This window comes from Salvelinus fontinalis, chromosome 13, assembly GCF_029448725.1.
Source record: "Salvelinus fontinalis isolate EN_2023a chromosome 13, ASM2944872v1, whole genome shotgun sequence".
NCBI classification, from domain to species: Eukaryota; Metazoa; Chordata; class Actinopteri; order Salmoniformes; family Salmonidae; genus Salvelinus; species Salvelinus fontinalis.
Window position 1 is genome coordinate 50,850,524 of NC_074677.1, and position 13,176 is coordinate 50,863,699.

The window sequence follows — 13,176 nt, forward strand, 5'->3', positions numbered from 1 at the left end:
CCTTTTAAAACACAGATCAGTTGAAAACTGGAATTATTGAGTACTATTTGTTAAAATAGCTTATCACGAGGAACACCGTGTGTGGTAGTCTCCTATCATAACACATAGGCCTATTTGACATTAAATATGCTTTAATCAAACTCACCAATCATTAAATAATTACGTTATAATAATGTACATTCATGTGTTAGAAGCACTACGGTAGCCTATATGGTATGTTTAGACGAGATTGTGTTAACCTATAGACACTGCAGACACTGTCATTGAAAAAAACACTGACCTTGGATTCAAGGTCATATATGGACTCCTCATGTGCTACATTGGAAAAGGGCTGCATGATGTTTTAGTCAACCTCATGTATCTTATTACTGTAGCCCAGTCATCCAATTGTTTTCAATGCTTTTAATCCCCCCCACCCCCTACACTTGTAGAAAAAAGGTGCTATCTAGAACCTAATAGAATAACCCTTTCTGGTTCCAGGTAAAACCCTTTTGGGTTCCATGTAGGACCCTTACCACAGAGGATTCTACATGGAACCCAAAATGATTATATGTGGAACTAAAAAGGGTTCTCCCAGGAACCAAACAGTGTTCTCCTATGGTGACAGCCAAAGAAGCCTTTTGGAACCCTTTTTTCTAAGAGTGCATAGCCAAGGGAGAAGTTTGTGGGACAGTGTTGGGGGTCTGCTGCTAAATGGTTATAGGCCAGTGCAGAGATATATAAAGGAGTTTCATTATTTACTGATTTAATTGTCCGTCTAAGATTAAATAACCAAGAGTGAACTGAACAAATGGGGAAACGGGTCATAGTTTAAATGGGGAAACGGGTGAAAGAGAGAGACCCTCAAAGTGATCGAGTTGTTTTGAAAAAGGCCTTGTCGCCCGAGGAAATGTTCAACTGGAAAGCAGAACATTACAATCCTAGGATTCCCATTCTTCCATGCCATTGCGTCTCTGAAGACAGAAAACCTCTCTATAGGAGACAACCCTGTCCTGTCGGGATGGAGAAAGAATCATCTTCATTTTACTCATCCAATAGCCAAACACACATAACTGTTACATGGCATGTCACATGACATGTCTTAGTTATTATTGGATCATTGTGTAATAAGACACCTGCTGTCACCTGTCACCATTGCACAATTTACAGTCAGCATTGATTTTGAGTGCCAACAATTTTAACTACATCAATGGTATATATTTAGAAAGAAGACCGACATATTTGATCATTTATTTTTAGAATTTCAATGTCAGGGGAATCTGAATTTCCGCATTTATTAGTTGTAGTATTTATTAGTTGTAGTCACTTTAATAACTCTACCTACATGTACATATTACTTCGACTGATCGATGCCCCCGCAGATTGACTCTGTACCAGTACCCCCCTGTAAATAGTCTCGCTATTGTTATTTTACTGCTGCTCCTTAATTACTTGTTACTTTTAGTTCTTATTCGTATTATTATATATTTTTTTACTGCATTGTTGGTTAGGGGCTCATAAGTAAGCATTTCACTGTAAGGTCTATTCGGCGCATGTGGCTAATACAATTTGATTTGATTTGATTAATATTGTAGCGCTCTCTGGTGGTATCTTGATTACATTGCCAGTATATGTGCCAGCCTGTCTGAGGTGACGTCTACGTTCGTGTTGTCGAGTGCAAGGTCACAGACTTTACTACGCATGCAGGCTCAACCGTTATCAGAGCCACCACGAAGTCCGAGAGTTCATCAGTCATTTTAGTGTAGCCTAATATCCCACACGTCGGCAACCTTTAGACCATAATAGCGAATAGATTCGGATAGCAGCTAATTTATTCTGGTGCAGATCAGGGCAAAGTTTTAATTTAGCTCATTAGCCTATAAAATAAGGTTGGTTCAACATTTCTAAAGGGACTTTTGATATGATTAAAAACAAAGGCCATTTACTAAAATATTAGGACATTATTTACGAAACAGTGGGGCTTGTGCTTTTTATCATCACTTTGGGTCTACAGTACACCCAGTGTGTCAGATGCATGATAAGGCATGGGAAATGGGATTTTCAACACATTATTTACAACTCTTTTCTATACGAAGACTGTAGGTTGTGGCTAAATCTCTTACAATAAACGGGTTGTTAACTATAATAAACTAGATATTATCTATAGTTTATTATTTATAAACTAATAATGTAATATTCATAAACAACTTTATATACTCTTTATAACCGGTACCATAAATGTAAAGTGGTACTGTTAAAAGAAGGAATTGTTTATTTAGGGAAGGTGTTACAGTACATCCACAATGTACTCCCTTGCTGAAAACTGAACCGTTTGGAGGTTCTACTAAGCTGTATGGAATTGTTTTAAGAAAGTCATACAAAGGATCATTTTGCTATTTGATTTGTAATTTTAGACCCCTTGAAGTAGCCTATCAAAAATATATAAAACAATTATTTGTCTCATGGTCTGACAAACACCCTCTAGCTCTGTTATCTTTCACCACAGATGTGAAAGTGCACCATCGACAGATGCGGTGGATTGAGACACGTCCAATGCAAATGAACAGATATCTCTAGCTTAAATTGACGGATTCTTATGGGGATTTGTATTATTATGCTAATGCAGTGAAAGGTGACAGTGCTAGAGCTGTGTTTGTCAGACCATGAGACATCCTGAAAATCAGTCTTCTCACAAAATCGTCTGTAGAACGGTTTGGCCTACAAATAATTTTTACAAACAAATATCACCCCTCTATGGAAAGATGACTCTCACCAACACTAACATTACAATCCTAGACTCTAGGGTGTTTTAATCAGTAAAGTGCTGCTTTGCAGTTCAGATTTATGGTAATGTGTTAAATGCGCGTAATTCTGGTAAAATATTCAGCACTTAATTCATTTACTAATGGATTCTACACATTAGCTGTGTCTTCTTTAAGTAATATTTTAATGTCTGAATGAAAGCTTTGCCAACACCCTACTCCTAAATGTCCAACTTTACGTAGAAATTGCAGATGCCTAGTGTTTGTAATCTGATGAATTACATCTAAGACTATTCAAGAAAAACATAGCTATCACAACTCTACAACCTGTCCTTGTAGAACTATATATCCTAAAGCAGTGTTTCCCAAGTTGGTGTCCTTGAGTACCCCCAACAGCAGCAGCCCTGGACAGGCACACCTGATTCAACTTGTCAACTAATCATCAGGCCCTCAATGAGTTAAATCAGGTGTGCTTGTCCAGGGCTACAACAAAAATGTGTGATGTTAGGGGTACTCGAGGACTGGAGTTGGGAAACACTGTCCTACAGTATCCTGAGTCAGTGACTGAATGGATAAGTGAGGTTACTGCAGTTATCCCTCTACTGAAAGGCTTGTTTTAGGCCCAAAGTGTTGACATAAGGCCTAGGCCCACTCCCTGTGTGTTTATATAAAATCCATTGTCTATCTCACACACCTGCTTACACCTGATCCTCTCTGAGCATCTCCACACACTGAGGGAACATGGACCAGAGCCTCGTCTTCACCATCTCGACCCTGCTGCTGCTGGGCCTCTCCCAGACCCACTCTCCCCTGGTAAGAGCTGTAACCTTCAGCACTGCTGAGCTCCTATCTTAACTCTCAACTCACTCTTAAGTTCAGAATCCCTCACTCACTTTGAGATTGTCTCCTCTCCAGGAATGGCACGTTGAGGAAGTCTTCACTTCCTAAATGTACCATACTGTTCGGTGCTATATAACAATCAAGTCTACTGTATATTGAACATTTACATATGATTGGTCCAAATTACAAACACTAGACGCAATGCTGAACTAGCAAGAAAGATTGAAATACTGCAGTGAGACAGCTGCCATATATAACCATATACTCCTGTTCAGATGTCACGACTGAAAAATGAAACACATTAGTCATCCCTACAAAGATCCTTGAGGCAAACGAATATGATTTACTCAGAAGCTAACAAGTCGGTATCTGATTAAGATAGCATCTACAACCCATATCTTCGTTATGTCATCCACTCAACTCTTTGCACCAAGGGATGAGCCACATGCTAATGGAGGGAGATGGACCAGAAACGTGATGAAGTTTTGGGACAACGGCAACTACTTCTGATGGAGAAAATCCTCATCTGGACTGGAGGAGGTGCCATATATCATAGACCAGAGATAGGAAACCCTGTTCCTGGAGTGCTGCAGGTACTACAGGATTTTGTTCCAACTAGGCACCACACCTGACCAACTGAGCTAACTGATCAGTTCAGTGAATGCCTAAATTCAACATACCTCTTCCAGGTCGGTTAAAGCAAAAAAAATGAATCCCCTGCGGCATTCCAGGACCAGGGTTGCCTACCCCTGTCATAGACTATTACTTCTGTAAGGGAAAATCATTCTGTAATTGTGTTTATAAAGTGTGTTATTAAGCCATGAACACATATAACCTGAAGTTATGAGGTAATAACATAAGTGAGACAGATGTTCTTCATCGCACATGACTCTGAAAAGGCTCTTATTGATGGCCATGAAATCATTTTACACTAGAACCTGCATTCGCTGCGTTCTCTGGAGTGGCCAGTCAGGCTACATCGACATTCAAAGTAAAACTGGGTGAGTTGAGAGCCACTTGTGCAGGTCAAAACCCAGCTGTGCACTGATGTAAAAACCCTTCAGTCTAAGCCTCGACTGCAGCATGCTATTGAGCTCCAAAGTGGATCTCGCTCCCCTTGTAGACGCTGGTCTCTGCTGGGGAGAAATGGAGCATAACAGGAGCTTTCTCTGGATGTGTACCGCTGTGTCTACCACGGCATCATTCCGCATGAGCTCCTCCATGCACTGGGCTTCTACCACGAACACGCCAGGAGCGACAGAGACCAGTTTGTCAAGATCAATTGGGAATATATTCCTCAAGGTGACAAGTTTATTGCCACACCACACAGGACAGACACACACAACAGTGCAAGAAGGAAATTGAAGGTGAATAGTGGTTTTATGGTCAGTAATGCACTAACACCAGTTGGGAAGTCCAGAGTGGTGGACAGAAGGGTCCATGGGTGAGAGGTCCGGTTGTGAGTTGTAGTGGAGGACAGGAGTTTACAGAGACCCCAACCTGCCCTCTTGCGAACAACTAAAGCACAGTCAAAGTGGGGGTTCTGCTGCTCGCTGGTAGAGCCTTTAATTAGCTGATCAAGGTCAGATGACCCAGGCCTGGAGAGAGTTCCAGAAAGACCCCTAGCACAGAGGTGGGAACTGTCCTCTATCCCTGGACAGTAAAGTCAGGCTGAGGTCGGGGGTTACCTCAGCTGTAAATCTGAGCCAGGGAGAGGGTTTGAATGGTTAATGTCTGAAGGTTTTTTTCAACTTTGTCTCTCTTCTATTTTAGGACTGCCTTCTCAATTGAGAAAGGGGTGAAAAAACACCCTTCCCATTCCTGACTCCTCTGTGAACATAGGACAGAGGCAGGATATGTCTGACATCCAGAAGATCAACAACCTACAGTATATCAGTGAGTATGAACTACATGGAGTAATAAATGATGTATATCTTCTTTACAATTTACTTCTCAATTTGAATTTCCTGTTGCATACATTTTTGGACATATAAATGAATGATATGTACCCATTAATTCTTGAAGAATATACTTATAAATGCCTCATGACCCTCTTTCAACTGTCTTACCACATCATAATCCGAAATATAAGCTTAAACATAGTATAGCCTCAAAACATGCTGAAAACTAGAATTTTTATATTTCGGATGGTCAGTCCTTGCATTCTTAGCTCTGTCTATACATTTGAGAGTGCTCACATTTCTCCAGGCCCATCCCTCAGCTTTTTGCCAAAAACAGGCAGGAAGGTCCCCTTGGCTATTGTTTCAACTGCAGATTGCCCCTTTAAGTGTTCATGAGTGCAAATGGTTGCTAAGACATAATATATGTTTTTCTCATTTCACGTATGTAGCTAGTTAATTGAGGAACTAAGAGAAGATGGATGTCTGCAATTTCATTCTCAATGACTGTTGTTATTCCTGCTCATTGTGTCCCTGTGTATACATTGTTCTTAATTTACTGACAGTCATGTTTATGAATGTATTAAACTTGATAAAACCTTCCCAATAAAACAAATCACTCTGAAGTTTGTTTTTCATCTTCCCCTGTGCACACATGCACACACAAAATAGTATTCGGATTTTGTTTTTAAAGGTTTATTTTACATGACAGTTTTGTGCAATACATTTGAAGAATAATACTCAGAACAATTTATACAATGGCATATGCTGTACACAGTGCACACATTAATAAAGTCAGTACTGTAATACTTAGGCTAGGTCATGCAAGACCTGATGTGGTTATTGGCAGAGACAGGATTTACTCCTGCCTTGAATTTTCCTATTATAGACCAAAAGCTTTGTTTACTAAAGTTTGGTCTCCAGACATTTGGGGCAAATTCATCATGGTAGAGTTATTGTCGTAAGGCCTTTTTTCCCGTAAAGACAAAAGCAATAGGGACTGATTCAGAGTTAGAAACCCTTTGTGTTGGTGTGCTTCACTGCTGATTCTATCCAGAGGAAACAGGGCTGTGCAATTCCATGATTGCCCAGTAGGGAGCGCTCAAACAAACATGGGTGAGAGGGGCACGTTAAAACATGATTAAAAACCTACCAAGGCAACCTCAGGTCAGTGCAGTGACGGTGATTAAGTTTTGTTAGCATTATTTGAATAAGTCACTCTACTATTACATCAAGGCCCACTCCATATTAGAATCAGGCATATTACGACATACACGCACTCAAACTATGTTTAGAAAACATGAACAGTGCAGTGAATAAAACATCGATTAGGTTCAGTTCTTCTTTTTCTTCCCTACCATCCACTTTCAACATGCTCTGGAAACAACCCCCCGTTTAGTCAGGTCGTTAAGCTCTCCCAAGGGGAGAATTTGGCTGCTACCAGTAGAGTTCCTGTTCATTTACCTGACATACAAACTCACCCTTGAGCATTTGGTTCATCCATCCTTTGGTGGAGGGGGCGGGGGATTTTCAGGGGGTATGTCTCCATTTGGCTCTTTCTTCTCAGGTTTGGTAGGGCTGATTTTGGGGATCTTCTCTGGGGGTGGTCTTCTGGGCCGTCTCCTCTTGGGCTTTCGTGAACGTGCAGAGACGGGCTGTGCTGGATCCAATAGGGGATCCAAATGTAATTTCCCACTCACTGCGTCTGAGGACTCATCAATGTATGCCAGGTTCTCTCCAAAGTAGTCCAGAGGCTGGGAATACAGGGCTTCTGGGAAGGCGTTCTCCTTATCGACATCCTTCTCTTTATCCTCTACTACCCGCTCCGACTGCGTGGCCTCTGACCCTGTCTCAGACCCTGACCCCGACTCGGAATCGTTGGAGGAGTAAGAGTATGAGGACGATCCCGTTTCTGATTGGCTGTTCAGCTGGCCATTACCAGTCACCCTGTCCCCCTCCCCAGGGGCCCTGGTCCCAGACACATGACCCGCCCCATGGCCCCGGCTGCGAGGACCATGGCGATGCTTTCGCCTGCGTCGTTTGAAGGGGTCGTCTGGCATGCGGAAGTCCACGGACATGTTCTGGATATTCTGACCCCAGTCAGTGGTACGGGCTCTGAGCTCCTCCATCTGGGAAGAGAGAGAGGAAAGAGATCAAATCAAATCACAATTTATTTAAAGTGCATTTAATAAAAGTCACAACAGAAAAAAAGAGAGTTGATGAGAGAGGAGGATCATAGAAGGGAGGATCATAGAAGAAAACAGGTGGCTGTAGGTGACATCAAATGTATGGTGCAGCCCATTTTTCTTTAAGGTTGCACTCTCCCATTCCGGCCCCCCACCTCAGCCCTGGTCTTCTTGGACAGGACCCGAAGCCAGTTTGCAATCATGGACAGGATAGAGGCAAAGTAGGCCAGACCCAGCAGGATCCAGAACCACACCAGAGGCTTGTACCAGTGGTCTTTACCACCATCTCCGCTATCACCTGACAGAGACAAGCAAGAGGATAGGGATAGATAGGGATGTATAAGTGTAGACATTGGAGAATCAGCAACTTTACACGTCTACAGGTTAGTTTACATGTGAAAGACGTGCTGTTAATCTCACAAGAATGAACATTACAAACTGCGCTGCCTGAAAACTCTAGGGGCAATGAAACCACACACGAGCCAATTAATAATTCAACTGTCGTAGGACGATTGTGAATAATTTAATAAAGGAAGTGGCCAGTTTGATGACTGACTGTATTTTATCACTCCTGACTGGACTTTTTAGTGCTCTAACATTGACTTGCCTAGTTAAATAAAGGTTAAATAAAAATAAAAACACAGTGGGAACTACATCTGGAGAAGCAGACATGTATGTGTCTCAAATGAAAAGAGTTTCAACAATGAAAAGAGAGTTTCAACAATGAAAGAGAGTTTCAACAATGAAAGAGAGTTTCAACAATGAAAAGAGAGTTTCAACAATGAAAGAGTTTCAACTATGAAAAGAGAGTTTCAACAATAAAAAGAGAGTTTCAACAATGAAAAGAGAGTTTCAACAATGAAAGAGTTTCAACAATGAAAAGAGAGTTTCAACAATGAAAGAGTTTCAACAATGAAAAGAGAGTTTCAACAATGAAAAGAGAGTTTCAACAATGAAAGAGTTTCAACAATGAAAAGAGAGTTTCAACAATGAAAGAGTTTCAACAATGAAAGAGAGTTTCAACAATGAAAGAGTTTCAACAATGAAAAGAGAGTTTCAACAATGAAAGAGTTTCAACAATGAAAGAGAGTTTCAACAATGAAAAGAGAGTTTCAACAATGAAAGAGAGTTTCAACAATGAAAAGAGAGTTTCAACAATGAAAAGAGAGTTTCAACAATGAAAGAGAGTTTCAACAATGAAAAGAGAGTTTCAACAATGAAAGAGTTTCAACTATGAAAAGAGAGTTTCAACAATAAAAAGAGAGTTTCAACAATGAAAAGAGAGTTTCAACAATGAAAAGAGAGTTTCAACAATGAAAGAGTTTCAACAATGAAAAGAGAGTTTCAACAATGAAAGAGTTTCAACAATGAAAGAGAGTTTCAACAATGAAATAGTTTCAACAATGAAAAGAGAGTTTCAACAATGAAAGAGAGTTTCAACAATGAAAGAGAGTTTCAACAATGAAAGAGAGTTTCAACAATGAAAAGAGAGTTTCAACAATGAAAGAGAGTTTCAACAATGAAAAGAGAGTTTCAACAATGAAAAGAGAGTTTCAACAATGAAAAGAGAGTTTCAACAATGAAAGAGAGTTTCAACTATGAAAGAAAGTTTCAACAATGAAAAGAGAGTTTTGACCTTTTGAGACAGATTCCTTGACCCAATCCCAAAATGCAGTGGTGAAAGTACCTGCAACATAGTCTCCAAAGCCCACTGTAGTCAGGGTGATGACAACAAAGTAGGAAGCCTCCAGGAGAGTCCATTTCTCCACCTCCTGAAACACCAGCGTTGGCACAGCAACAAAAATGGCTACCCCCAACAGGATGGAGAGGACAGCTGAGATGACACGAACAATAGTAGGACTCACCTTCCATTTCTGAGGGAGAGAGAGGAAAACATGAAAAAGAGGAATGAAAGAAATGAAGAGACTGAAATACTGATAGACTGAAAAAGACAGAGGAAACACGTTCATCCAAACAGCTACTGTTGAGTGTCTCACCGCTAAGATGAACTCTATTTTGAGGATGGCTTTCCTCAGCCCAGTCCCCAGATGGTCTCCAACTCCAGCCAGCAGGATACCAAACAGAGGGATCCCTACCAGGGCATAGAAGATACAGAACAGCTGCCCCCATTCCGTCTTCGGGGAGATGTTCCCAAAACCTGAGGATGATGGGTTGTAGAGCTTTAGGATTTGGATAGGTAGAGTCAGTGTGTCACAATTGAGTAAACATAGGGGAGATCAGGCTGCTGACCTACCGATGGTGGTGATGATGGTCCCAGAGAAGAAGAAGGCACTAGCCAAGTCCCATTGGCTGGTGAAAGTAGAGGAGTTGCTGCTAGGATCCACCCCCGCTCCCACGGCATCTGCCACTTCCTGGGATGGGAGACATAGTCAGGTCAGGAAGTGAGTTAAAGTGAGAGGGAATGACAACCTGAAAGCCTGATATCCCCGTCATATGTATATGTTTGTTCTCTTAATGTAGTGTACCTCTATGAGAGCCTGCAGGATGTCTGGGCTGACGCAGGTGTAGTTCTCCAGGAACGATCTGCGTGTGTCCTGCAGCTGCGTGTGCTGGTCCTGCTCGCGAGGAGCCTCCAGAGCCTGGAACACTACTGCCCCCAGCACTAGGTACAGCAGCACCCCTGCCAGGATACACAGGAGGGTGGAGCAGCGCATGCTCGCACCTTCATTCAGCCCCAGAGAAGAACGCTTCTTCCTCCCACTGCCAGTGCTGGTGTGCTCTGGAGCCCAGCTGCAGAACAAACAGACAACACAGCGACCTCATGGAAACAGATCCACATTAGCTTAACTGCAAGGGAATTAACCGGGAAACGAAACATAATGCAGACTGATTCCCCTAACATATTACTGACCGGAAACCTATAAACATGTTGCTAATGGTTACACTACATGTATAGGCTACTGTATACTGTCTGATAAGCAGGAAGGAACCTGACAAACCTAGTGTTGTTCTGGTGGCGTCAGGGTTGTAGTATACATTCAAACCAGGAATGGACATGAACTCTACCAGAGATGTGTCTGCGTAAATGATCATTACTATCCACCCCATTCCTCTTCACCAGTCGGTTACCTCTCTCTCTATTTGTCTTTCTCCCTCTTCCAGCTGCACCTGATGATGGAGTCTTTGAACCCGTAGCTGCTGGGGGTGGCCGTCAAACTCAGAGCCTGGTGTCGAACAAAATAAACATTATGTAACTGGACTGACAGGCACTGAAGAGATTCCTAATTCATCCATGACAACATTACAAAGATCATATTAAAGGTTAGATCATCTAACTACAAACACAACAATTGCCTGTTCAAAATAGTTCATTGTATGTTCTCCATTGATGAAAGAGATTCCCTACATCACTGTTTGCCAATGAAAACATGGGCTTCCACTGGTACATTGTGCTCTTCGTTGTGAACATAATGTTACCGACGACAGACAATGAGCTGCAACAAGACACCCGTGTAGGTGCTTGCTGTCAACCAAAACCCTGTATGAAAGATGCATCTGTTGTATGCTCTATCTCTAATGGATCACATTGAGGAGAGAAAGGAACATCAAGACGATATAAGGGTGGACGGGGAAGATACACAAATGTACAAAATGCACATTCAATAAACATTAAAAAGACAAATAGAGGTGTGCGTCAGCAGGGTGGGGTGGAGCATGAAGTAGGTGTGTGTGTGTGGGAGCTATGTCTGTCCATTAACACAGGGGAGAAATATTGTTCTCTACCAGGCATGCCACACTATTAGCAGACTGTGTGAAGAAGGAATACCCCATGACTCTTAGGACCCTGACGTGACAGAGCTGATTTAGTGTAATGTCCTTCCCAAGAGCACATTGGTATTTATTGTCATGAATCCTGCCCTGGAGGCGGCTCTGCAGAGTGGTCACTAGCTGGCACAGCCACAAAGTCATAAAATCTGGTTTTAAACAGAACCCTAACCCTGACCTAAATTCAGATCAAAAAGCACATTTTTGTTTTCATTCATTTTTACAATATAGCTGATTTTGAATTTGTAGCTGAGCCATCTGGCGGAAAACACTCAGTTCTGTTTCCAGGGCAAGATTCCTGACAATAAACGTCAACCCGATTCCCAAGCCGCCTCTAATGCTGAATGGTTGAGTCAATTAGTCGTTGAAATTAGTCATTTGGATTTCTAGTCAGCACAGGTTAAAGACCCCAGGGGCACACGAATACTGTACAGTTAGTTCCATGTAGGTGTCATTTAGTCCCAATATTTTTCTTCTGTCTGATTTTCTTTACTGAAATTGTGCAGTAGTAGGCCTTTACTACAGTACGTATTGTATTTGTGTGTTTGGAATATATTACATCTGTGCTGTCTCTCCTTCTCATTTCAGATGTAACATTGCTTTTGCAGTCAGCAGCTCCTCTGGTCCTGATTCAACCTGAGACCAATAGGCTGTCACCCACACAGTGAAATGTACACTACCCAGCCAAACAAATTCAGCAGCTGCTCAGGATACACAAACAAATGCACAGACAGACAAGCCTGCATCCTTACGTGCAGCTATTTTGCACGTGTACACAGATCAAAATAACTGCCCTTCAACCCTTTGGCCATGTGCATTAGCTGACATCTTCCTTATTAGGGTGACAGTCACATTTTTGACACTATTACCAAAGTTGTCGAAAGGCCTTTTCAATGCCACCAAATAATAATTTGAAACTTTTAACAAGGTTTACTTTGAATTGTTCTTAATTACAATCTCTCCATTTTAACATAACCGTAAATGAACATATGTAGTACCTTACTCTCGTGTGAACATGTCATCCTTGAGATACTGAAGTTAAGTGGCTTTAATGCTCAACGTGATACCAAGCCATGGCCCTTGTAAGGTATAGATACTTCACACACAATACAGTCAGAATGCCTGAGAATACATTCTTTTAATCACACAGATTGCAGTTAAAATGGGGTAAATTATCTGTTCCAATGAAACAATTGCAACCAATAGCAATTACAATGCTTAACACAAATAGACAGCAAGTCCCCATCGGCCCACAAGATCTATCAAACAATAAAACATTAATTATCTCATCCAATGAACGCAGGATTCTGGGGTCTCTAACAAACGGGGTGAAGCCTGTGGTCATCTCTTACCTCAAAATGAACGATCTTAAAAATCCAGGGTATCAGCAGCTATAGGCAGGGTCTCTTTCACACACTCACACAAAACAGAAAACACTAGACACTAGACACTAGGATAGTAAGTGTGCATAAGCGTGTGGGATAGGCTGTTGCTGAGAAGCAAAGAAATGAAAAGATACTCCATCAAACTGACGCCAAGAAAAGAGAGGGAGAGAGGTGAATTAAGAGGGAGAAGTGGAATGAGTGGGAGAAAGGGAGTGAGAGAGATGAAGGGAGGGGTCAATGCAGATACACTGAGCTAGAATGGGATTTTTTTGTTTTGTTTCCTCTACCCTGATCTCCAAGGTAATAAGCATAGAGTAAAAAAAGGATATAGCATATGCTA

The 13,176-nt window shown here is 41.6% G+C and overlaps 2 protein-coding genes across 2 annotated transcripts; one reads left to right on the forward strand and one right to left on the reverse strand.

Annotated features, from left to right (window-relative positions):
• The first annotated feature begins 3,482 nt into the window (after positions 1–3,482).
• LOC129867864 (hatching enzyme 1.2-like) lies at positions 3,483–6,574 on the forward strand. The gene is made up of 4 exons (XM_055941343.1): positions 3,483–3,554; positions 4,742–4,883; positions 5,388–5,477; positions 6,537–6,574. The coding sequence occupies exons 1-4, from the start codon at positions 3,483–3,485 to the stop codon at positions 6,572–6,574; spliced, it is 342 nt and encodes a 113-aa protein (XP_055797318.1).
• Positions 6,180–13,089, reverse strand: LOC129868911 (potassium channel subfamily K member 4-like). Its single transcript, XM_055943254.1, has 8 exons — positions 12,804–13,089; positions 10,756–10,850; positions 10,152–10,416; positions 9,920–10,037; positions 9,663–9,823; positions 9,353–9,539; positions 7,821–7,963; positions 6,180–7,608 (listed from the first exon to the last, which is right to left on the reverse strand). The coding sequence occupies exons 3-8, from the start codon at positions 10,338–10,340 to the stop codon at positions 6,976–6,978; spliced, it is 1,431 nt and encodes a 476-aa protein (XP_055799229.1). The 5' UTR covers positions 10,341–10,416; positions 10,756–10,850; positions 12,804–13,089; the 3' UTR covers positions 6,180–6,975.
• Positions 13,090–13,176: the final 87 nt, after the last annotated feature.